Here is a 25,358-nt window from a genome sequence, read left to right on the forward strand (position 1 = left end):
CCTTTATGTAGATCTCCATAGCTGTCTCTCTCACTGTAACTAATAAATATGTACTTTCATTAGAATTTATGTTACTTCGGCTTGGGATTTAGGGGTGTAAAGAGATCTTTTTGAGCATCAGAATGTATTTTTGTTTTTAGCCTCCCCAAATAAGCAGTCAAGTGAGTTACATTACTGTGCCACTCTTATAGCTGCTCCTTCTTTCACATTCAGAATCATCAAAGCCCTTGCAGTGAACCCATGTCCTAAATTATGTTCCATTTTACAGGGTATTGCTCTATAGAACCTGAAGTGATCTTCAAGTTGGAACAAGAAGACCCATTGTTAGCAGAGGACAAATTTTTAATTGGGAGTTATCCAGGTAAGTTTTAGAATACTGGTGGTAGGTATCCCTGGAAAATGTAATTGAAAATGGGATCACTGATAGTGAGTTCTTTTTCAAAGTTTACAAATGAGTAGATCCAATAAAATGTGAGTTTGCAGGGTATAACAGTGATACAATGTAATTGTTTTCATATTTTCATCTTTCAAACTAGGCAACAGTATATCACTGATACCTAACAAATCAAACAATCAATTTACATTTAACCAGTATAAAGTTAAATATAGAGGAATATTACAATAGCAACTAAAAAGGAAGTTTAAGGCAGGGAAAAGAGAGAGAAGAGATATATACTGATTTGGTTGGTGGTTGTGTAGTTGGAAATCATTAGATACTGCCTAATTAGTAATTAGGAATTATGGAAGATTTATAAATGATAAATATAACTAATATAAATGTACCAATTTAAATGCAAAAATAGAACCTTTCTCATTATTATAAGGAAAACACAGTTAATAATACAAAGAAAACAAGGCTATCACTGAAAAGGGTTTATATATTAAAAAAAACAACTATGTGAACATTAACATGTAAATAGCATATGATAAAGTAAGATAGTTGTGACTGGCACATCAATGTCAATGGGTTAAAGTCACTTATTAAAAGAAAATAGAGTCACTTCTCGGCCTTTTGGCTAAGATCAAGTGAAGAGAAAATGGTATGAGATTATATCAAAGAGACATACCTAAAAATAATTTGGAAAGTTTAAAATATGGAACATTTAATATTAAGACAATATACATAAAATCATTCAGGCTTAATTTATATAAATATTGCATAAGATTTTGATTCAGATTAAGATTCATACAGTAATCCAAAGGACACATTAATAAAGCTAAAGAAAATAATTTAAAAAGGAGATGCAGAGCCTGCAGATACCTGTGTGCCAGTTAATTTATCATGAAAATGCATTAAAAACTGCAACATATACGAGGAGAAACAGCAAGGAGTAGACATAATAGACCTATATATACTACCCTGATTTCATACAAGATATGGTGGACAACAACTGAGATTCTAGAACATGAGTTGGTACATTATGTACCTTGACCTGAATCCAGCTAGCTGCCTGTTTTTGTAAATAACAGTTTTTTTGAAACATAGTTATTTGTTTGCGAAATTTTTATGGCTTGTTTTTTGGAACAACAAAATGGCTGAATAGTTGTGCCTGAGATTATATGGCCTGTAATCACAGAAATATTCCCCATCATATGCTGTATTTTATGTAAAGTTTGTTGATCCCTGCTCTAGCTATTAATAGCATTTTATGACATGAATCTAATACATATTGACAAGGGTTTTTTAAGCTCTGTACTCTGAAAATATCATATAAACCTTCTTTGAAGTGTTAATGGAGTAACAAAACATAAATATATTTTGGTTCAAAGAAAACTTCGTTAAGTTTGCAAAGTTAATTTAACATAGTTAATAAAAGTAGAAATTATCGACACTATGAGAAAAAAATACCCCATCTGTAAATTAAAAATACATATATACTTTTGAAAAATCTATTTGATGAAGGGGTACTTCAAAGTTATTATTATAAAAGTATAAAATGTATTTGTGAACCCGTGTCCAGAAGTCTCTAGGAACTCAGCAAAGCTTCTGTGTTAACACTTACAGTTTATTATACCAAAAGGGTACAGATAAAATCAGCAAAAGTAAAAGTCACAGATGGCAGAATCCAAGAGAGACTTGATACAAACTGATTTTCTTCTCTCGGTGGAATTGTATGGAAAGTGCTTAATTCTGCCAGCAGTGATGTATGACAGCACACATGAAGTATTGTCAAGCAGAGAAATTTACCCAACTTTGTTGTCTAAGGTATTTATTGGGGGTCTGTCATGTAGGGCCGGAGCATCTGTGTTACTCACATTATTTACTCAGCTTGTAGCCCCTCGAGTGAGGCCCAACGCCCCAAGCATAAAGCCCAGTGTGAACCTGAATTGTTTGGTGTGGCCCAGGCCCCCAAGTATGTAAAGACACTCTCATCAGGCAGGATGTTTCCTGGGCTTACAAATTGCCCCCCAGGAGTTGGTCAGAGGTTAGTCATTTCTTTGGAATGTGCAGGATGTTCTTTGGAATATGAACATCCCAAACCTGCTGAGTTAATGCTTTCCTATACACAGCTTTTGGGGAATGGGTACAACATTGCTTAATGGAAAGTTGGAAGAACAAGGAATTTTGAGAACACTTAACCAAAACAGAAGTTATTTTTTTAAAAAATATCACTGATTAATTGGAAGGCTCTAATGGTATAAATTAAGTAAAAGCCAAAACATGGTTCTTGAAATCCAAAGAATTAAGTAAAATGCATACAGTAGCTATCGTAGGCTGGGAAAATGAGAGAAAGCATTATATAAGAAGTTACAATGCAAATATACTAGATATTTAGCAGCACAAATACTGAAATTTTGAAAAATGTTGAGCAACATGAAATAAAACTGAAGTAAATGGATATATCATGTTCATAGATTGGATACTACTTTAATACTCTAATTTTCACCCATGTGGATAAACATACTTGAAGAACAGTATGGTGTAGGATCTCTTCTAACAGATTCTAAAGATATATTGTGAATCTGCTGTAACTCGTACAAAATGGTAGTTGCATAGGGATAATTATAGACCATTGAAACAGAGTACAGAGCCCAGAAACAACTGCATGCTCTAATGACAACTGATTTATGAACAGGGTGACAATGAAGAAAGCTGCAAAAGCCATTTCTATGAAACCTGTCATGTCCCATACCCTACCACAAAAATCAATATGGCGTGGATTTATACGGAAGGGATTTATGTGTATTTGTTTTGGTTTCCATGTTCCACCAACTAGGAAGGGACAGAATAATTAGTGGGAGGTGCTTGCTACGTATATTCCTCACAAATGTGTTGTTTCTATGAAGAATTCGGATCTTGTCATCACTTCCTAACTATGTCCTTCTACGACGTCCTATTTATAGTGTCTGTCTTCTCCAGCAGTCAGTCCATCTATGCCCTTGTTTTATTTTTCTCCTAAGCCGTCCTCAGGTCTTCTTACTTTTGAAATCATATTTCAAAATCTCCATTTGTGTGTCCTATTTGAAAACTTCAGAGGCCTATACTCCCTCCCATACGTTGTTTGCTTCCCGTGGTGGTGCTAATCATGATTCCCGAGCTCAGTCCCTCCTTGGATTTGATTGTACTTTTGTCTCTGCTTCCCTGAATGGTTATTCACATTTCATTGGCCTGGTATAACCTTGTATCCCTAGTACCTCAGTCACAACAAGGAATAGGAATAGGCATACAATGGATATTTGAGTGAATAAGTTTTGTTTCCTAGTCTCTTTCTTCTCCTAATTTTTCTCTGAGCTCTGTCCTCTCTATCTGCTCTTTCTGTCCAGCAACTCCCTCCATACTTGTGTCCTCCATCCCCTTAATTCAAGCCTTTTTTTTTTTTTTAAGGGGAACAGGACTTTATTGGGGAACAGTGTGTACTTCCAGGACTTTTTTCCAAGTCAAGTTGTTGTCCTTTCAGTCTTAGTTGTGGATGGTGCAGCTCAGCTCCAGGTCCAGTTGCGGTTTTCTAGTTGCGGGGGCACAGCCCACCATCCTTTGCGGTAGTTGAACCGGCAACCTTGTGGTTGAGAGGATGCGCTCCATCTGGGAGGCAGCTCAGCTCAAGGTGCCGTGTTCAATCTTAGTTGCAGGGGGCGCTGCCCACCATCCCTTGTGGGACTTGCAGAATTGAACTGACAACCTTGTGGTTGAGAGCCCACTGGCCCATGTGGGAATCGAACCAGCAGCCTTCGGAGTTAGGAGCATGGAGCTCTAACCACCTGAGCCACCGGGCCGGCCCTAATTCAAGCCTTTTTGCCTCATCCTGAGGGTAGTTGTACCTCAGTGTTATGGTGTCTTTATTCTCAAACTGACCAAATGAAGACAAAGTTTTTCTCTCACAACTCAGAAATCCTTATTTTTCCACTTCTTGCATAGTTATTTTGTTCTGCTACCTACTCTCATAACACAACCATGAAATCACTTGAAACTGCTGATTGCTCATCTCGGTCATCTTCATACTGATCTTTCAACACTCTGACATTTTAATTTTCCTTTGTACTCAGTCTTTTCATATTCTCACAGTCTAATAACATTCCCCAAAACTAGAATCTTGCTCTTTAATGCCTTGGTTATTCGTATTCCTAATTAGAGTTCATTTTTCCATAATGCATCCAATTCACCTTGCTCTGGATTCACAAAATAACGTATGGCTTAAAAATGTAGGGTTACATGTAACTTAATATATGAAATTTAAATTACTGTTCTTAGTGACTGTCCAATATGAACCCCTGTTGTATCATCAGATGTATTTATGTTGCCTACCTTGTTGCCAGACCTCATATGATCCACTCTTCTAAGTGTCACCAATCCTTGTGACATTCTTCCCTACATCACACTTTCCATCATTGTATGCTTTTTCTGTGTTCTTAAATTCATTAAATTTCTGAGCATTCCTGGCCACAGGGAAGTGCTCTTATTTTTGTTTTTAATTACTACACGTTAAATTTTGGCCAAGATTCCCACTTATATAAAATAATCATGGGATATTTTAGTTTACTTTAATTTCCTTTTTGTAAATCTCCCGTCCACTTCATGGCTTTTTCACAAGAAGATGAGACTTTTCACAGTCTATTCCACATAAAATACAGTTCTTGAAGGAGCCCTTTTCCCCTCCTGGAAATCCACTAAAAAGAATGTCGTCTGTGTAATTCATCCTTTCTCTGGTATATAATATAAATAAGTACTCTATAATTGTGTATTAACTCCAAAGCCAGGTAGATGAGAGGTATTTCATATTGATTCACTCTGAAAGCACTATCCCAAATGCCAATGCCCAAGGCAATTTTCTGTTCCCCCATCAATTATGTATAATAACAGGTAATTAATTATTCAGTTACATGTAATTAATTATTGTTCTGGTGGATCTTGGGTTGCCAGCGTCATGAAATCATCTCCTTCCTGACTGAAAAAATTCTGACACTGCACCTTAATGACCTGAAAGTTTTCCAAATGATGTTAGCTCAAAAGCATGTTTGTTAGAATCTTTTCATTGAAATGTCAGCAGTCTGAAATCATACACCTTCTTTACCTGAGGGTTTGAGATTGTTCTTTGTTGATGAGAACTCTGGCCCAACTTTCAGCAGAGATTTCAGGCAAGCATCAGAATTAAACACCATGTGTAGATGTCTTAATTGTCATGGTTGTGGTTAATAATTGTAAGTAATAATTTTCAAATACGAAAAGTCATCTGTGGGTTCATAATAAGAATAATGCAGTGACAAGAAAATTTGACTGTTTCCTTGAGAGAAAAATACAATAAACCCACTGGTAAAGAAAAGTTTTAGGCATAATATCTTTAAGGACATCAAATCTGATTTTCAAAGAAGTCAGTGAATGTTCGATTCATCAAAATGCATGAACAACATTTTTAGAGGGAAATTGTTGACATCGTACTTACCCTGAGTAATAATAGACCAAAAATATTCCCATTAATATACAAGAATATCAAGTGGACAGATTCTGTGAGTCAGCAGTAGGGCTTAGAGAAATGTCATTTTATAAAACTCCATCAGTAAGTCTGTAATACATCCCCAGTTGAACGTGACTGACCTAAAAGATACTAGAGGTTTAAATACTGAAGTAGGCTTTTGGCTACGTAAACATTTTAGATAATAACTGAAATGATAATTGACAATACTATAATTTTGTTGCTAAATAATTTGCAAAGTACTACCAGTGCTCTGAACAGGAAAACATATACGATGAGTTTACTGACCATTTTGGTAAATATACTTTATATGTACGAATATAATGTAAGGCAAGGTGAACATCTGTTCTGATTTTTCTATCTTTTCCTGGAGTTCTTATAAAAGTAATACATCAAAGAAACCTGATTTAATATTTCTTTTACTTTTCATTCAAATAAAATAGACTCAAAAGAAGTCACAAAAATAACACAAAGAATTTGTGTCCCCTTTTACCATGTTTCTCCAATGGTGACATCTTAGCAGTTGTAGTAGAGTATCAAAACCCAGAAATTGGTATTAGTACATTATTGTTAATTGGGTGACTACTGACCTCCTTCAGTCTTTACTATTGTTTTCACTTGTATTCATTTGTGTCTTTGTGTGTACATGTGTGGGGAAGCGTATAGCTTTATGCAGCTTTATCCCATAAATAGTTTTATGTAAGTACCACCAAAGTTAAGATAAAGAACTGTTACATTAGCATAACAGAACTCTGTGCTACTTTCTGTCTTTATACTTACCCACCGTCATTCTCCCTAGGGGTCATTTGTGTCCCTTGGCCACCACTAGTCTGCTCTTCATTTCTATAGTTTTGTCCTTTCAAGAAAGTTAAGTAAATGGAATCACATATCATAATCTTTTGAGATTCACTTTTTTTTACAAACCATAATACCGTTGAGGTTATCCAAATTATTGCCTGTTATCAGTGATTATGGATGGACACACTGAAGGATACTTGGTTTGTTTCTAGTATCTTCCTATTGCAAATAAAGCTGCTATGTATAGTTGTATATACGTTTCTCTGGTATAAAGCACTGAAAGGATTCAATTCAATGTTCATGTGGTATGTACATGTTTAGTTTTAAGAGAAATTGCCACTAATTTTCCAGAGAGGCTGTGCTATTTTCCATTTCTACCATCAGTGTGAGAGATCCATTTTTTTTTCAACATTATCAGCATTTGTTATTATATCTATTTTTGGCTGTTCTAATTGTTGTGCAGGTGTCTTATTGCACTGTAATTTGCATTTCCTGATGGCTAATAATGGTGGATGACTTTTCATGGACTTATTTGCTGTATGTATATCATCTTGATGGAAATACCTGTTCTGTATTTTGACCGTTTTATCTGTGAGTCTGTAGCCAGCTTTTCATACTCTTATCAATGTCTTTTATTACACAAATATTTTTAATTTTGATGACATCCAATTTAATATGTTTCTAAAAATGTATGGTTTTCTTCTTATTGCTAAAACCTCCTTGTCTGGCCCCAGGTCTCCATATGTTTTTTTCTTTCAGATTTTTATAGATTTATGCTGTACATCTAAAGCCATGATACATCTTGCATTAATATTTGTACACGATGGGTATAGGCCAACATTCATTATTTTATCCATGGTGGGCTAATTCTTGAGCACCATTTGTTGGAAAGATTATTCTAGGATTGAATTGCTTTTACACCTTTGTCAGAAATCATTTGGCTCTGTGTTGATCAGTTTTTTGGTTCTCTTTTTTGTTTCATTGATCTATATTTTTATTTCTCTTTCAATACTATACTGTCTGGATGATTATAGTTACTTAATAAGGCTTAATATAAGGTAAACTTTATACGTCTTTTCCAAAATTGTTATAGCTCTTATGGTGTCTTTGCCTATTCACATAAAGTTGAGAACAAGCTTGTCTATAAAAAAAAATTTACTGGAATTTTGGTTTTGCATTAAATCTGTAGAATAATTTTGGTAATTGACATCTTGCCTAGATTGAGTCTTTCAATTCATGACATACTGTGTTTCTCCATTTATTTAGATCTTCTTCAATTACTTTCATCAGTGTTTTGGGATTTTCAGCATATGTATCCTGTAAGTGGAATTTTAGGTTTATGGTTAGGTAATATTTTAATTTGAGTGTGTAAATAGTGAAGGATATCTAAAGTAAAGTATGAGTATTGCAAAGTGGATATACAGGGAAGTCAGGAAAGAATGTGAGTATCAGATATTTTATTTGAAACGAACTATTGCACAGGAAAATAGGCTGGCCAGACTATTGTAGAAAATACTGTGGACTTGTAGATTTGTCGAATGATAGTTTGAACACATAAAGTAATATAGGTAATGTAAAACTAAATTTTCTAGAAAAATATCTCTTAATTCTTTCATCTTTTTGGGTTGGGAGGTGGGTGGCTATGCATCATCTTAGGTGTTTAACTAAGCCTGACATGCTTCCATAGCGTATGGGTAGCAGTAGGGTCAAATAGTCAAATACACACAATGTTTTTTTTAATGATAGCTAAACTTAAAGGATGTTTCCAAAATTTATGGGAGGAGGTAGAAACATGTGATCCTTAAGGTTTTCACAATCGATAGAAACCAGGTATGTTGAAAAGTGTACACCTGAAATCTATGTAATTTTACTAACAATTGTCATCCCAATAAATTAAAAAAAAAAAAGTGTATAGAAAGCAGAGTTAAACATGGGACATGGGAATAACTGCTTTTAAGAACATAAGTGAGTGTATTGAAAACACGATATATAGGATATTCTGGTAAAAAATAGTTTACTTTTCAACAACAGCAATAAAAACGAAAGTACCAGAGGCTCTATACAACAATGAATCCCATCCCAGTGAAAACATGACTTTTCACCACTTACTTTTACACTTCCTCTTGGGCATTTGTGTTCTCAAGAATGACATCCATGAGAATCAGAGCTTGGGTTTTAGAACTGTTTCTTTAAATTTGAGGAAATTTGTTCTGTTATAAACTTTCTTTGTTATTGATATGTAGAATGAAAAAGGGGAATCTCCAAAAGGTAGGGTGTAGACTGATGAGTATCCAACCATTTTAATCTCCATTTGATAGTTTAAGAACCTAGATACTGATAATCTCCTTAATCCAAACCCTTTCTCTGCTGGATCCCTTAAAAACAACCATGACTTTTTTTTTTTTGGTTGTTCTTGAATTCATACCGTTCTCTGATTTGTTTTTTGTCCGGAGGACCCAACTTTCTTAAAACTCTTATGTTCCCAGTTCATCATTCTGTTCCTGTATGATAGTGACCTCCAAGTTGTTTTCCCTTTTTCCCCCTTACAGCAAGCCACCTGCCTCCCAAGGAAAGAGAATATAGTTAATATATACTTGAAATTACCACAGTGCTGGATAACTAAGCAAGAAATAAAATTGTGAAATGTGTAGTAGGGCAAATGTCTACATGGCTTTCTACATTAAAAATATGTTAAATTTCATAAGGAATTTTTTAACTTTCTCATTTTTAGAAGACTGCCAATTTGATCTTTTTGAGAAGAGCCAGGAAAACCAAGACAAGTATTTATGTCAAGTTTCATTCACCACCAACAGACCATTGACTGCAGAGCAAGAGAAAGTTTCAGGAAAACCATGTAATCTGGACACAGACATTGCTCCTTCAGGAAAAAGACTCCCTACAGGTGATACTGTGGGGACTACATACTTGAATCTCTACCCATTGGCTCCTCGTAATGACTCAAAAAAGAAGACTGCTGAATTTAGTGCCTCTCATTCCAATACTAGAAATGAGAGAACTAACCATGGAGAAAAGTCTTTCGATTACAATCAAAATGTGCAAACTTTTAGTTGTGTGGAGGAACTTACTTTGAGGCAGTCTTTTGAATGTAATGAGCATGGTAATGTTCTGCATGATAAGGCTGCGTTCATTACATGGAACTGTGCTTACACAAAAGAGAGAGCTTATTATGAATTTGGAAGAAACCTATGTGATAAATGGGCCCTTGTTTCTCAAGTATTCACATAAAGAAGAGTCACTGTGAATTTCATGAAGATAAATGTAATAAAACGTGGACGAGTTTCAGGAGGGTTGCTCAACTTCAGAGAACTGATACAAGAGAGAAACCTTTTGATCAAAAAGCACATTTCAGAGAATGTCAGACAACTCACACAGGAATGCAACCACTTGAGTGGTAAAAATTTCAACTACAATTCAGCCATTAATGTACAACAGGAAACTCAAACAATAGAGCTATCGTCTGATGATAAGACACGTGAGGAAACTTTCAGTTCTCAGTCAGCCTTTCGTATGCAGCAGGGAACTCACAGGAGGGAACAACACTCTGAGTGTAATGAATGTCAAAAATTCTTCTGTAGGAGGTCATCGCTCGTTTTACATCACAGAAGTCACACAGGTAAGAAAATTTATGAATGTAATGAATGTGGGACAGCATTTTCCTGGAAAATTTCCCTAATTGTACATCCAAAAATGCACACAAGGGAGAAACCCTATCAATTTAAGAAATGTGATAAAATTTATACCCAGAAGTCAAGCTTTGGAAATCATCAGAGAACTCACACACGGGAAAGACCCTATGAATGTACTGAATGTAGAAAAACTTTCAGTAAGATGTCAAACCTTATAAATCATCAGAGAACTCACACAGGGGAGAAACCCTATGAATGTACTGAATGTGGGAAAACTTTCACACACAAAACAGGCCTTGTAGTACATCAGAGAACTCACACAGGGGAGAAACCTTATAAATGTAATTTAATGAATGTGGAAAAACTTTCAGGAAGATGTCAAACCTTATAAATCCTCAGAGAATTCACAGAGGGGAGAAACCCTATCAATGTCCTCACTGTTATAAAACTTACAGCAATACATCAAGCCTTGTAAGACATCAGAGCACTCACACAGGGGAGAAACCCTATCAATGTAATGAATGTTGGAAAGCTTTCGCCTCCTCATCTCGCCTCAGAGAACATCAGAGAATTCACAAAGGGTTGAAACCCTATGAATGTACTGAATGTGGGAAAACTTTCGCACGTAACACAAACCTGTACTACATCAGAGAACTCACACGGGAGAAACCATATGAGTGTAATGAGTGTGGAAAAACTTTCCGCCACCAATCATGCCTTAAAAATCATGAAGGAATTCACACAGGGGAGAAACCCTATGAATGTAATGAATGTGGGAGAGCTTTCATCTCCTCATCACGGCTCAGAGAACATCAGAGAATTCACAAAGGGTTGAAACCCTATGAATGTACTGAATGTGGGAAAACTTTCGCACGTAACACAAACCTGTACTACATCAGAGAACTCACACGGGAGAAACCATATGAGTGTAATGAGTGTGGAAAAACTTTCCGCCACCAATCATGCCTTAAAAATCATGAAGGAATTCACACAGGGGAGAAACCCTATGAATGTAATGAATGTGGGAGAGCTTTCATCTCCTTATCACGGCTCAGAGAACATCAGAGAATTCACACAGGGGAAAAACCATATGCATGTATTGACTGTGGAAAAACTTTCAGCCGGAGATCATGCCTTAGAAGTCATGAGAGAATTCACACAGGAGAGAAACCCTATGAATGTAACAAATGTGGAAAGCTTTCAGCCGAAAGTCACATCTTGGAAAACATCAGAGCACTCATCACAGGAGAGAAACCCTGTGAATCTGGAATAGTGTATTTTCATGTCATACCTCAAAGGACATCAGAGAATTCATGAAGGGGAAAAACTCTGTGAATGTATGAAATGTGGGAAATTTTTTCTTTGGAAATCAGCCTTCATAGTACATTAGAGACTGCATAGAGGGAAAAATGCTACAAATGTAACTGATGTAGAAAAGCTTTTGTTTCCAATTAACACTTAAAATTGAACTTATGAGACAATTCTCACAGGGAAATGTAGTGATTTACACACTTTCAACAGTGACTCTCAGCTATGAAAATGTCAGGAAACTCACAAAGGTGAAAAATCCTATGAAGGTGGTAATGTAGGAAAATCTTCATAGAGTTGTCAGATGTAAAAAGCCAAGGGGAGGTAATGTAACTTTTGCTTGTATTCTGTTAAGTTCAGTCGCTGAATCCTTGCAAATTGGAAGACATTAGCAGGAGAAACTGGTTTATTTCATATGCGTATGGAGAGCATCAAATAAATAGAAACTCCAAGGAGGTGAACAGACCTGGAGGCTCATATGCCATTTTAACAAAAGGACAATGCATTTGCAAACAAGCGTCCAGACAGAAAAATGGCTTAGAGCTTCTATAGGTGGTAAGTTGTAGGAAGGTCAATATTTGGGGAAACCAATAAGAGAAGAGTGTTATTTCATTAAGATTTGTTTATGCAGATATTAGTTGATGCCATCTCCAATGATACGAGTTGTCTGCTCTTGCTTATACACAGAGGTGATAGGGAACACCTTTATGAACAGAAACTTATACCATGTCACATGGAGGTGGAGTGAAAAGGTGTTTCTGTCTACTGTTTTTCAGTTGTTTTCGCTCATAAGACTCCTTTTCCCAAACTGGCATAATTTGGCCTGCCATATTTTAATCTACTTGATCATACCAGGTAGAAACCTTATAACTATAGAAGTAGGGAAGTCAACTGAGGTTGACTGGAAGTCAAACCTTAGAGAACATCAGAAAACTCATTGGGAGTTTGACATGATTGTAATGAATATAGAAAAATTTTCATCTGAACATCAAATCTTGTATTACCTAAGAGAACTCACACAAATGTAAAGCCCTGTAAATGTTATGGAATTTGGAATGCTTTCGGCCAGAATTCACTTTGAGAACATCAGAGAACTCACAGGGGTGAAATCATAAAGATGATGAATGTAGTGGAAGTTATAAGTCAGGGTCAAGAAAAGATTGCAGAACTCAGAGGAGCTGAAATTTATTAAGCTGATGAACATGGAAGTTCCTCAGGAAGCTCCTCACTAGACATAAGAGAACTGTGTTAGTCCGTTCAGGCTATTGTTACAAAATACCATAGACTGATTGGCTAAAATAACAAACATTGCTTTTCCACAGTTCTGGAAAGTGGCAGTTCCAAATCAAGGGGGTGGTAGATTTGGTGTCTGGTGAGGCTTCACTTCCTGGTTTGTAGATGGCTGTCTTCTTGTAATGAGCGCACATGGTAGAAGGGACCTCGGATCTCTTTGGAGCCTCTTTAATAAGGGCTCTGGCCTAATGACTTCGTTCACCTCCAAAGGCCTCCACCTCCAAATCCCAGCACCTTGGGGATAAGATTTCAACAGATGAATTTGGGTAGGACACAAAAATTCAGTTTTTAGCAAGTTCTTACACTGGAAGGAAACCCTTGAAATGTATATATACAGTCTTTCAGCCACTAAAGTTAAGTTTAGTCCTTACTGGACATCAGAGAATTATCTGAGGAAAGAAACATTGTGCAGGTAATGAATATAGGAAATATTCTCTATAAACTCACCCGTCAACAAACTTGCACTGTGAAGAAATACTGACTGTGTAATGAAAATGTGAAAGCTTTCTGTCAGAGATGGAATCTCATGGGGTAGAGAATTTACACAATGAAGAAAATGTAGAATGTGATAAATGTGTGATAACTTCAAGCAAAAGCCACCCTCCTAAGTACAGGAAAAAATGCATAGAGCAGTAGAGACCTCATAATGTATCCAGCAGATTAAAGCAATCTTATGAAGCCAATGGATTGGGAAATCCTGTCAGAAGTCAATCCTCAATATGTCTATAAATAATAAAACTAATAAAAAGAGACCCCTATCCTGAATACTACATATTCACCAATAACCATTTCCTTTTGTCCTTAGGCCCATGACTAGTCTAACTTTCCCAACCACTCTTTTATCTTAATGCGGTACTATCAGCAAAGTTTCGGTAGTGAAATAGGACTATCAGTGCTTAAACAACTCCCATTAAAACATTTTCATCCTATATATTGTGTGTTGTTTCTTTTCCCTACAATGATGAGGGAAGAGTAGCACATGGAAGGAGTCAGGGTTCAAAAATTAGTGTGTAGAATAGTTTTCCTTCTCTGACAGTGTGACTTTGACAAGGAAGAAAAAACTTGTGCTCTGCTGAGCTGTTACAGGTTTCGATTTACCTGTTCCTGACCCGTCTTTGACATCCCTCAGCTATCACAAGCTACTGTTTCCCTGAAAATAAGACCAGACCAGATAATCAGCTGTAATGCATCTTGTGGAGCAAAAATTAATATTAACACCTGGTCTTATTTTACTATAATAATTATATTAATATTTGCTCCAAAAGACAATTAGAGCTGATGGTCCGGCTAATTCTTATTGTCGGGGAAGCACAGTCTGACTGTGACCTTGGTGAAAGTGACAAATGGGTATGTATTACAAGAGTCACATGGAATCCCTGATAGTATCCTGAATGATCAGTAGCTATTAACCATAGCTCTTTTATTACTCATGTAAATAACAGGATTTGTTTGGTGTTTTCTTATTATTACATTTAGGTTGTGTACCTTTTCTAGCAATACAAAAGAACTTTTGAGGATTTCCTGGTACATTATACCAGGACGCACATACTGTTAACTGGTCACATGAATAGTGACAATAAATTGGATTGTTTGGTTAATGTGGTATTTTCCGTGTGTCTTCGGGAAAAAGTCATTAAGTATTTGTATGAGATACATTTAGGCTATACCTCTGTATGACTTAGAAATCTCTATTTTCACAAATTTTAGCATTTATTTCTGGTCATTGCCCAAATCAATTTTACCATAGTGGCAAAATCATGCTACTTTTCCCAGTATTCCTCCTGTCCTCATCATAGTATGCAACAGTTTCCCTTTTTCCAGAATTTTAAATTTATGTTTGTGTAGACTCAGATTTTTGTTGAAAACAGTAGGTTATGATCCTTAAGTAGCGTTACTAGTTTTATTTTGTTTTGATGGTCAAATCATCTGAGATAAAACCAGCTGATGTTCATTCAGATTGGCTTCTGTGTCCAATATTAATTTTTCTGATACCTTTTTCTTTTACCAAGCCATCTTTTTATTTCTGATCATGAGAATGTTTAATCTGCTATTGTAATAGTTTGCATTATAGAACAAATCCTTTCTTCATATTTCGGAAAATGTTAAGTGTTTGCCAAAATATTTAGAATATTATGTCCCCTTAAGTAAAGTTTTAAAAATTGTGGTTGGAATAGCATTTCATTTCATCTCAGGCAGGTATTCACAAGGTAGAACCGACTGAACCAACTGGCTGAGATTCATTCCTGGGAAACCCAGAGGCAGAGTGCTAGTGACATAGGACCCAGACCTTTCCCACTTTTCCTCTTTGCTGGCACATGTCCAGAGGACACTCCCCAACCCCACTTCGTCCACCAGAGAATGTTATCTGAGCCTTAAACATGAATGGTCCTTTCTCCTCCCTGCCTTATGGATCTGTACAGGAGATAATGAGGCCCTGAGCCTAATAATTTTTTATTATGTGCCTGATGCCTTGGAGGGCCTCTTTATTTATAGGATATTGATGAATTCTGTGGAGCGGTTTTCAGGAATCTTTCAGTCTTGACTGTGGGTAGTCTGTCAATTCTGTCGAGAGCATTTGGAGATTTTGCCCAGAAGCGGAGTTCCCTGGGAGGCAGCTACAGAGACCTCTGGTTGGTCACAGTGTTTTCAAGTGAAAGCCACCTGTACACCTGCTTTGTGGCAGGGCCTTTCTGGATAGGGCATTCTAAGGTAGTGACACTGGTGTCTGCTCCAACACTGTGGGGTAATGAGAAATGGGAAATCTGGGTGTGGGCACAATTGCTTTCAGGACAAAATACAAGCAAAGCTCAAGGAGCTCTTTAACCATAAAGCATGAGGAGAGGCAAGAACTAAGCCTTGCACCCTGACTGGAGGAATTGGGGAGTTCCTGTGAATTCCATCTGGGAGTTTGTGAAAGCCCTTAAGAGAGTGAGCAATTTGAGTTAAATCAGTTAATGAGTTAAAAAGGGTGTGAAATTCCACCGTGTCCCTTGGCTCAGGAATTCAGAAGCTTGCTGCTTTGACACATGTTTCTATATATTATGTAACCTAAAGGGAAAAGAGGAACAATGAGAAAATTGCCCAGTTGATTCCAACATTTCTCCTTTCCCATCGCCATGTGCCTCTCCCAATAAAAACTGACATACGGCCTTAGAGGTTTTATTGATGAATTATTGGAGTAATTCTTTGAATTGTTTGCAAAATCTATTCATTATTAAACTAAAAGTAAAAGACCAAAGGGAGCGGCAATGAGCATTTATTTGAGATCCAAATGAATAGCTATTAGTGAAGGACTGATTTAGACAGAAACAGGATAGGGATTTTTTGTTGTTGTTGTTTTTTACTTTTATTTATTTAAGTGTTTTTCCAGGACCCATCAGCTCCAAGTCAAGTAGTTGTCTCAATCTAGTTGTGGAGAGCGCAGCTCACAGTGGGGATCGAACCAGCATCCTTGTTGTTAAGAGCACTGCACTCTAACCAACTGAGCTAACCAGCCACCCAGGATAGGGTTTTGATTAGAGGCAAAACAAGGGGTATAGATGAGAAAGGGAAGAAGAACAATTACATGAATAGAAGGAAGGAATTTCTACATGGGCCTACAAGCCAACATTGTGATGTTAATTCTAAAGTATATTTTTAATTTTCAGCCCATAATGGTGCTAATTCTAAAGACTTTTAAAATTTCAGGGTGGCCGGATGGCTCAGTTGGTTAGAGCACAAGCTCTTAACAGGGTTGCCAGTTTGATTCACATGTGGGCCAGTGAGCTGCACCCTCCACAACTACATTGAAGACAATGAGCTGCCAGAGGGGTGCCTGGATGTCTCACTTGGTTAGAGTGCGATCTCTTAACAACATGGTTGCCGATTCAATTTCCCGCATGGGATGGATGGTAGGCTGTGTCCCGTATAACTAAGATTGAATATGACAACTAGACTTGGAGGTGAGCTGTACCCTCCACAACTAGACTGCAGGACGACTTGACTTGGAGCTGATGGGCCCTGCAAAAACACACTGTTCCCCAATATTTCCCAATAGAAAAAATTAAAATTAAAAAAAAAATTCAGCCAGTAGTCGTAATATCTGCTATCTTCTTATGCTGAAATGCTGCTTTTGGCCCAATGCAAAGGTTTTTTCCCCCAGGTTTAACATTCCAAAGATTTGAGGAATAAGGTGGGCAAGGTACTTCATCTGGGATGGCAGCTCCAACTCCATTTTAAAGTGGCTCCGTTTATGTTACTTTTTATATTTCTCACCCTTGATTGAGGCCTTTTCTTGAAAGCCTCACTGATCAGTCATTGAAAAGCACACTTGTCACTTATTAAAAGCATTGATGTTCTCTCCTTGCTAGGAAGATTCCTTCTCAGTGTTTTCTGTCCCACATATAGGGAACATGGTTTTATTTTTCCTTCAGAGCCTCAGGCCACACTTGAGCAATTGTGCCAAAACAAAGGAAGTCTTACCGTTATTTTTAAGGGCAAACATCTTCAGTAATTTCTTGAGGTTTTTCCTATAAAGTGTTGGAGGCCTTAGTGATCATGCCAAAACATTGAGTGACCATTGTCAGAGTGGTTTCTTTATAACATTGAGTTGTGCAAAACAAAGTTTTAGAACAGCAAATATTCATATAATAACAAGCAAAATGATGAGTCCAATTTGAAGAATAGACCTGATCAATGAAGCAATACCTGAGGGCAGTCAGTTGAAGGTATAAAGAACTGTGAGGTGTCAGTGGGCCCTGTATTTAATCACTTGACTTGTGCCCATATTTTATCTAGTTCTGTCTCTATTTCACCAGAGGTGTTTTATCCAAGTATAAAAGGAGTTATTAACACTAGAGCAACCCCTACCTTGTTTAGCTAGATGGTGAAGAGCAATTCTGTTGTGTAATATAAGTCATGTAAGGAACTTTATAGATTTTTCCTTTTTGGCTAGTTGGTTGTAGCTCCAGCAATTCCCCAGAGGTTTTTGAGAAGTTCCTAATCATATATATACTGCAATACCTTCCCAAGGAAAAAGTACTCTTCCACATCTCATACCATTGCTGGGCGTTGACTTGTGTATCACCAGTTCCATGTTTTATCCTGCAAAGTCAGATTAAAGATGATGCCCCATGTTGAATTCTATTGGGGGTGGACACTGGTCAGCATTGCTCAAGCACTAGTTCCCCACAATCAGAAGTGTCATGACGCTGATGGAACCATTTTGAGTACCTCTTGTAATTGCAGAAGTCAAATGTGACGTGACTTGTATTCATCTTTTGTTAGTACATATTGAGTATTACAATTTTAGTACAGTTTTTTCCTTTCTTAAAATATGTATACATTTTTTCAGTAACCTCTGTATTTCCAGGCAGAAATAAAGGGAGAAAAGGAAGCAGTAACATTTTAGTGAGTGTTTGGCCTCTCATATTATCTGTGGGATAGGAAGGAACTAAGGTAAGTGATGAGTCAAAACAAGAGCTAATAAGAATGAGTATAGGAGCTAACAGGAATAAGCCTAAAGATTGATGAGTCAGAAAAAGTTAGTGAAAATGAGTCTGGGAGTTTTAAAGATTAACCACTTAAGTTCTGATTTCCCAGCAAACTCTACCCTTGTAGACTTGTAAACACCTGGACAATTATTGGAGGAAACCAATTGTGCAATAGTTCTCAGAAGGGGCCAGCCACAACTGTGAACAACTGCAAGATAACCGGCCCCTGGGTCATCATAAATAAATGTAAAACCCTTACATTCCATTACCTGGAGGGCAGCTGTCTCCTTTAGACACTGCCGTAGGCATTCTCTCTCTGCCCAACGTTCAATAAAACTCTTTGCTTTCCTACTTTTCTGAGTCTTGTGAATCCTTTTTACCTTGTGTGAACAACCAGGTGTTATTTCAACACCAGTACGTTTTGGTGCTGAACCCGAATTGGACTCGTCCTCCTTACCCCCCGCCCCCTTCAGACCCTCTTGTGGATCTCCTCCTTTGAGGGTTGGAAATTGATATTTCCAGCCGGGGTTACTTTCTGGGGGAATCGTAAGTCCAATCTGTGTTGGTTGGGGAATCCCATCGGCAGACCTTGTGTGAGGCTCGTATCTATATCTCAGGATAGGTGAGTCTCCTTGGCCGCACTCTTAGTGGGTATGGGATGGACACATAAATTCCTCCAAGGCGTCCACCACTTTAAAGAATTTTCCATGACAGGATAATCTGGTAACAGTCCGGGACTACAACTAGGTCCCACCAGGGGCAAGACAAAGACGCATTCATCGGACATGCACGCAAGTCAAAGACGCACAAACTCCCTTTCCTCTGGCCACTCCCTGTAGTTCTTTTGGGTGCCTCGCTCCCCATTTTTCTTTAGCTTCTCTGGACCTTCATTGCCACCTCCATGGGTCAACAGGCCTTTGGTTGATAAGTGATAGGCCTTGTGATGGCTGTGGGGTGCCAGGAATTCCACCAGCTGGGTCCATGACCCTCCGCGCCCTCACAATTAATGGTCATTTCTTTCTCCAGAGTACGAAGTAAGAACTGCGTCAATTACACAACTCCTGAGTCAGAGACTCCTTCGGAGAAACTTGGGGGACGTCCCTTGATCTAGTCCGGCCATAATGAGACCACCTTGCCTAGCACCATGGCTGGCTCCTCCTCTGTCCCTCTTGACTCACCTCTTGGCTGTCTTCTCAAGAATTGGACCAAATTTGACGTCTCTCTCAAAAAGGACAAAATTCTTTTGCAATACTGCCTTGCCTCAGTACCGTGTTTCCCCGAAAATAAGACCTAGCCGGACCATCACCTCTAATGTGTCTTTTGGAGCAAAAATTAATATGAGACCCGGTCTTATTTTCATATAAGACCAGGTCTTATATCATATCATATATCATATATAATACCAGGTCTTATATTAATTTTTGCTCCAAAAGATGCATTAGAGGTGGTGGTCCGGCTAGGTCTTAGTTTCAGGGAAATGCATAAACTAGATGATCAGGAGGTCAAGCCGACTAATGACACTCTGAAGTATAATATCCTCATGCAACTAGATGTTTTCTGTAGGCTCCTTCACAAATAGTCTGACTTTCCAAAGTCCAAGCCTTTATGACCCTGAGCTGGAACCCAGACCTCCAGAACAATGCTGCATGTGTCCTATGAAAATTCCTCATTCTCCCTCTTTTTATTGCATGTCCCTCCTAGAGCTCCTCGAAACTCACCTCCTACCCTTCCTACCTCTCCTTCTTCAAATCCCTCTGCCCCTCCACCTCTTCTCCAGCTCCCCCTCCCTATTCTGCCCCAGCTCCCAGTCCTGCAGGCATCACATGTAGTGGAGCTCATTTTAAGAGACTCTTTGTGTACCTCCAGGACATCACAAACAGAGAGGCTGGTACAATTAGGGTTCTTGTCCCTTTCCCTATGGCAGATCTAGCTCAGAGACAAAATTAGGGACCTATTCTAAAGACTCTTGTAAGTTCATTAAGGAATTCCAGGGCCTAACCGTAGCCTTTGATCTTATTTGGTAGGATATTACATTGTTTTTACCACTTGCTTTTCTTGAGAAGAAAAAACTGTGTTGGCTTTTGCCCAAAGATAGGCAGACTAGCTAGTGGGCCGGGATGTAGAACAACATGATTGGGGCTGAGGCTATTCCCAAATATAATCCTGATTGGAATTATTAAGGGTAGGATTAGATGAGACCATATGCTCACCTGTCATCAAGGGCATTAAAAAAATGCATTATTAAACTCGTTAACCATGAGAAACTGAGGGAAATTACACAAGGACTGGATGAAAACCCAACCCTCTTTCAACCCCGCTTAGCTGCCACCCTCCAAAAATACACTAACCTAGGTCCATCTAGCCACGAGGGAACCACTATACTCACCACGTGTTTTATTGGGTAATCAGCTCCATATATCAAGGAAGCTTCAGAAATTAGAACTGGGTCCCCAGATTCCACTCCCAGTCTAGATACAGCTTTTAAGTTCTTTAAGAATAGGGATGTAGTGGAAAGGGAGTCTATTGTCCGGAGTGATAAAGAAGGTCAGAGAAAGGCTCAATTAATGGCTGCTACCCTTGCCAGTGTCCTGCCCTCACAGACTTAACCCAGGTTTTGGCCCAGGAGGAGGTAGGCCACCAAAGACAGACACAAACACCTGGTACAACTGTCATCAGGAATGACACTGGAGTAAGCCTTGGCCTCACCTATCCAACAGGGACCCCCTGGCACATGTCCCCTTTGCAAAAGGAAGGACACTGGAAGGACTGTCCCTTGTACCCTCAAGGAAGGAGGCTGTCTCAACTCCTAAAAGGCCAAGAGGGCGGCTCCTCCAACACACTACCAATGTCAGTCATTATTGACTATGAGTCAGACGACTGTCACCTCAACTAACAGGCCCCAGGACTCATCCTGGCTTCGCTGCTCAACATCACAGAGGCTGAGCCCAGGGTAACGCTTGGCATGGAAGATAAGAATGTTATCTACTTGATCCGGGAACCACATTCTCTGCTCTAATTCATGACCTCGGCCCTACACTTCCGTCCAGCCTCCTCCTAACAGGTAGTGAAGGCAATCCCACCACATGCAGAGAGACCCTACATTTACCTTGTTGCTTTGCGTCCCTTGCTTTTACACATAGCTTTCTAATTAGACCTCACTGCCCCATACCCCTTTTAGGACGAGATATTATGCAGAAGCTACAAGCTCCCCTCCAAATCTCTGCTAACCCTACTCTAATAGCTGCTCTGCAACCTATTTTCCCTTCTCAAGCATTTAACCCCGACCTGTCTACAGTTCCTCCCTGGATCAGAAAACAGGTCAATGCCATTGTATGGGATCTGGAAACTCCTGGCAGAGGGTCTCATCTAACTCCAGTGCAGATTAGGCTGAAAGACCCTACCTATTTCCGCTGTAAGCCCCAATACCCCGTTAACAGGGAGGCTCTTCTCAGGACTCAGCCTACCATCAACTAGCCCCTCAGGCATGGGCTTTTAATTCCCTTCAATTCACCTTGCAATATGCTCATTTTACTGGTCAAAACCCATCTGGCCAGTAAGGTTAGTTCAAGACCTAAGGATAATCAGTGGGGCAGTAATTGTAATTCATCCTTTTGTCCCTGATCATTATACCTACTAGAACTAACCCCTCCAGGGGACTGAATGGTTCACTGTGCTGGATTTAGCGGATGCCTTCTTTTGTATCACTAGATCCACAGTCTCAGTTTTTATTTGATTTCACTTGCACGGAACTCCACATTCAGGTCCATAGGCAATATACTTGGACACTCCTACCACAAGGCTTTCCAGACAGTCCTCACCCTTTTGGCCAGGCTCTATGTGGAGATTTTAGGTACCTTTCCCTCCCCAGGGCTACTATCCTGCAGTATGTCAATAACCTTCTTATTTGTAGCCCAAAGAAGGGAAGTTCAGATCAGCATACAATAACTTTAAATTTTCTAATAGAACTGGGATACCCAGTGTGGAGTAAGGGCCCCACAATATGAGATTTCCCAGCAGGAAGTAATTTACTAAGCATTTATTCTTTCACCTGGGCAACGACAGATTAGCAATGAGAGGAAGGAATCCATCACCTCCCTAGAGCCCCCAACCACCAAGAGGCGTTTTCTTAGGCATGGCTGGATACCACTGCATCTGGATTCCTCAGTTCTGGCCCTAGCAAAGCCTCTTAAGGATCTGGAGCAAGAGCCCTTAGACTGGAATGAAGAGCTCGAGTGCACATTCTGTGCCCTTCAGAGGCTCTAACTGAAGCCCCTGCCTTAGCTCTACCAGATCTGCCCCAGCCCTTCTCACTCTGTATCTCTGTGAGGAGGGGAAGTGCCCCAGGGCCCCTTGTGCAGAACCTAGGCTCAGATTCCAGGTCTGCTGCTTATCTCTCTAAGTCCTTAGACTTAGGTGCAAAAGGCTGACCCTTCTGCCTCAGAGTTCTTGCGGTTTAGCCTCACTATTAAAGCAGGCTCAGAAGCTCACCTTTAATCATCCACTAACTGTGTTTACCCCACACCAGGCCATAGATGTCCTCAACTCTAAGGCATCACACTGGCTGTCAAACAACCGTCTTGCCCAATACCAAACCTTGTGTTTAGTCTCCCTGGACTTAACCATCAAGCCCTGCAATACCTTAAACCCTCTACCTTGTGCCGGATCTCTCCTCCCCGCCCCAACACAAGAGCCTCGAAGTTCTGAATTATTCCCATCTGCTCGGGAGGATTTAGAAGATGCTACCTTTTCAGACCCTGGTGAAATCTGGTTCACAGATGGGAGTTGCGTGGTGTCCCAAGGACATGCTGTTGTTTCTTCCACCACCATAATAGGGATGGGGGTTCACCTATCCATACTTCTGCTCAGAAGGACAAATTGATCGCATTAACCGGAGCCTTACTCCTAGGTAAAGACCTAAGAGTCACCATTTATACTGACTCAAAGTATGCCCATCATGTTTTACATGCTCGTGCTGCCATCTGGCAAGAAAGGGGCTTTGTAACCACCCAGAATAGCCCCATAAAGCACAAAGAAGAGATTTTACAGTAACTTGAGGCAGCCCAGACCCCTACTAAAGTTGCTGTCATCCACTGTCAGGGCCAACAATCAGGGACAGATGAGACATCTCAGGAAAAAATCTTACTAACCCTATGGCTACGTCAGCTGCTCTTAGTAGAGAGGGTTATAATGTCGGAACAGGGGAGCCGGTCACTCTTCTAGACCACCCTCAAGCTAATTCCTTAGAGTTTCTTCACAGGCTTTGTCACTTTTTACCCATAAACCTACTTCCCAACCTGTCTATACCCCTAAGGAAGAACAACAGCCTGCAGAGGGGTGGGGGTGTTGGTACACGCCTAACCCTCAGGGATGGTTTTCAGATCCCCAAGGAAAACTCCCCATTCCCCGGGCCTCTCAATGGAAGCTTCTCTACAATGAACATCCTTCTCCTCATGTAGGTGCTAAGGCCTTACCTGAGATTGTTCTGTGCCACTTCGTAGGGCACAACATCCTCACACATCCAAAACATTTCTAAGATGTGCCCCACTTGCCTCAAGGCTAATCCAGAAGGACACCTTAGGCCCCTTCCGCTCTTAAATCCGGTTTAAAGGAGACGGCAGTACCCAGGGAGGATTGGCAAACAGACTTTCCTCATGTGTCCCCTGCAAAGGGTATCTATCATTACCTCCCAGTTTTTATTGACACCTTTTCCTAGTGGGTAAAGGCCTTCCCTAGTGAGACTGAAAAGGCCTCAGAGGTCAGCCAGTCCCTACTGCAGGAGATAATTCCTGGATTTGGCCTGCTTTGCTCCTCACAGACAGTGATGGACCTGCTTTTGTGTCTTAAATTACTCATCAGGTCTGGGAAGCCTTTCAGTGTAGGTGGTAACCTACACTCTGCCTGGCAGCCCCAGTCCAAGGTGGAGAGAGCTACCCTGCTTGTCAAGAGACACCTCACTAAGCTCACCCAGGAACTCCAGTCATCCTGGACCCAGCTTTTACCTCTAGCGCCCCTTACGCTCAAGATAAGTCCTCGCTTGGACATTCGCCTAGGTCTCTTCGAACTTCTCTACGGGAGGCCTTTCTTATCAACAGACCTGCTACCAGATCCTGAATTTAATGCTTTAGCCACATATGTCTCCTCTTTAGGTCAGGCCCTGAAAGAAATTCATTCTCATGCTAACACCCTTCTCCCAGCTCCGGACTCTTCCCTAATGGGATCCAAACATCCAAAAGTTAACCCTGGAAACTGAGTCTTTCTTAAATTACTTCTCAACAGTATAAACCTCTTCCATCCATCTGGCTGGGCCCATCAGGTCCTCCTAACAATACTTATGTCAGTGAAACCCCTGTACACCCTTCCTGGATACACCTGTATTTCGGATAAAGCTTGCTCCTGAGCAAGACTCCAGAAACAACAATACCTGAAGGCACCCTGGACACCTATTCTTGTGAGCCAACAGAAGGACTTAAGCTTCTCTTTAGAAAGCAAGCAGATAAGCAATAATTAATCCTACTATTTTAAACAACCCACTCTTCTGGCCTCTTATCCTCTGTCGGCTCCTTTCCATAGCCCTTAACCAGTGAATAAGGGTTTACTTCCCACTCCCGGCTAGAGCTATTCTTCTCACTCTTAATATATACTTATTCTGCCTTCTACTACTTCTCTCCCCTTAATAACTCTTCAAAGGTCACTAATACCCAGGGAAAACATTCTCACTATCCCCCAAATAGCACTCCAGATCTTTAAAAGGTCCAATTCTACCTGTACCCACATTTGTTGGATCATGTAGATTTTCTCTCACCCCGAGGAAGGGCTTATCCTGTGTGCGCAAAGAAATTGGTTCAGATGGTGGTGCGTCTCACTTTGCATGTTTCTTGGACTCACTGTCTCAAACGTCTACTGACTCCAGCCTACCAGCTCTTATCCCAGGT

At 39.6% G+C, this 25,358-nt stretch overlaps 1 protein-coding gene across 3 annotated transcripts in view; it reads left to right on the plus strand.

Moving 5' to 3' along the window:
- Positions 1-18,777, plus strand: part of LOC109439570 (zinc finger protein 37A) — a 36,275-nt gene extending 17,498 nt beyond the window's left edge. For 2 of the 3 annotated variants that reach the window (XM_074330278.1, XM_074330277.1), the window contains one exon: positions 9,439-18,777. In XM_074330278.1, coding sequence (XP_074186379.1) covers positions 10,730-11,671 — 942 coding nt within the window. In that variant the 5' untranslated portion in view covers positions 9,439-10,729 and the 3' untranslated portion in view covers positions 11,672-18,777. Of the gene's footprint in view, positions 1-268; positions 362-7,973; positions 8,087-9,438 lie in introns of those variants that run through there. The other variant, XM_074330280.1, reaches the window with a different exon arrangement.
- Positions 18,778-25,358: the final 6,581 nt, after the last annotated feature.

The sequence above is a fragment of the Rhinolophus sinicus genome, linkage group LG04 (assembly GCF_036562045.2).
Source record: "Rhinolophus sinicus isolate RSC01 linkage group LG04, ASM3656204v1, whole genome shotgun sequence".
NCBI lineage: Eukaryota > Metazoa > Chordata > Mammalia > Chiroptera > Rhinolophidae > Rhinolophus > Rhinolophus sinicus.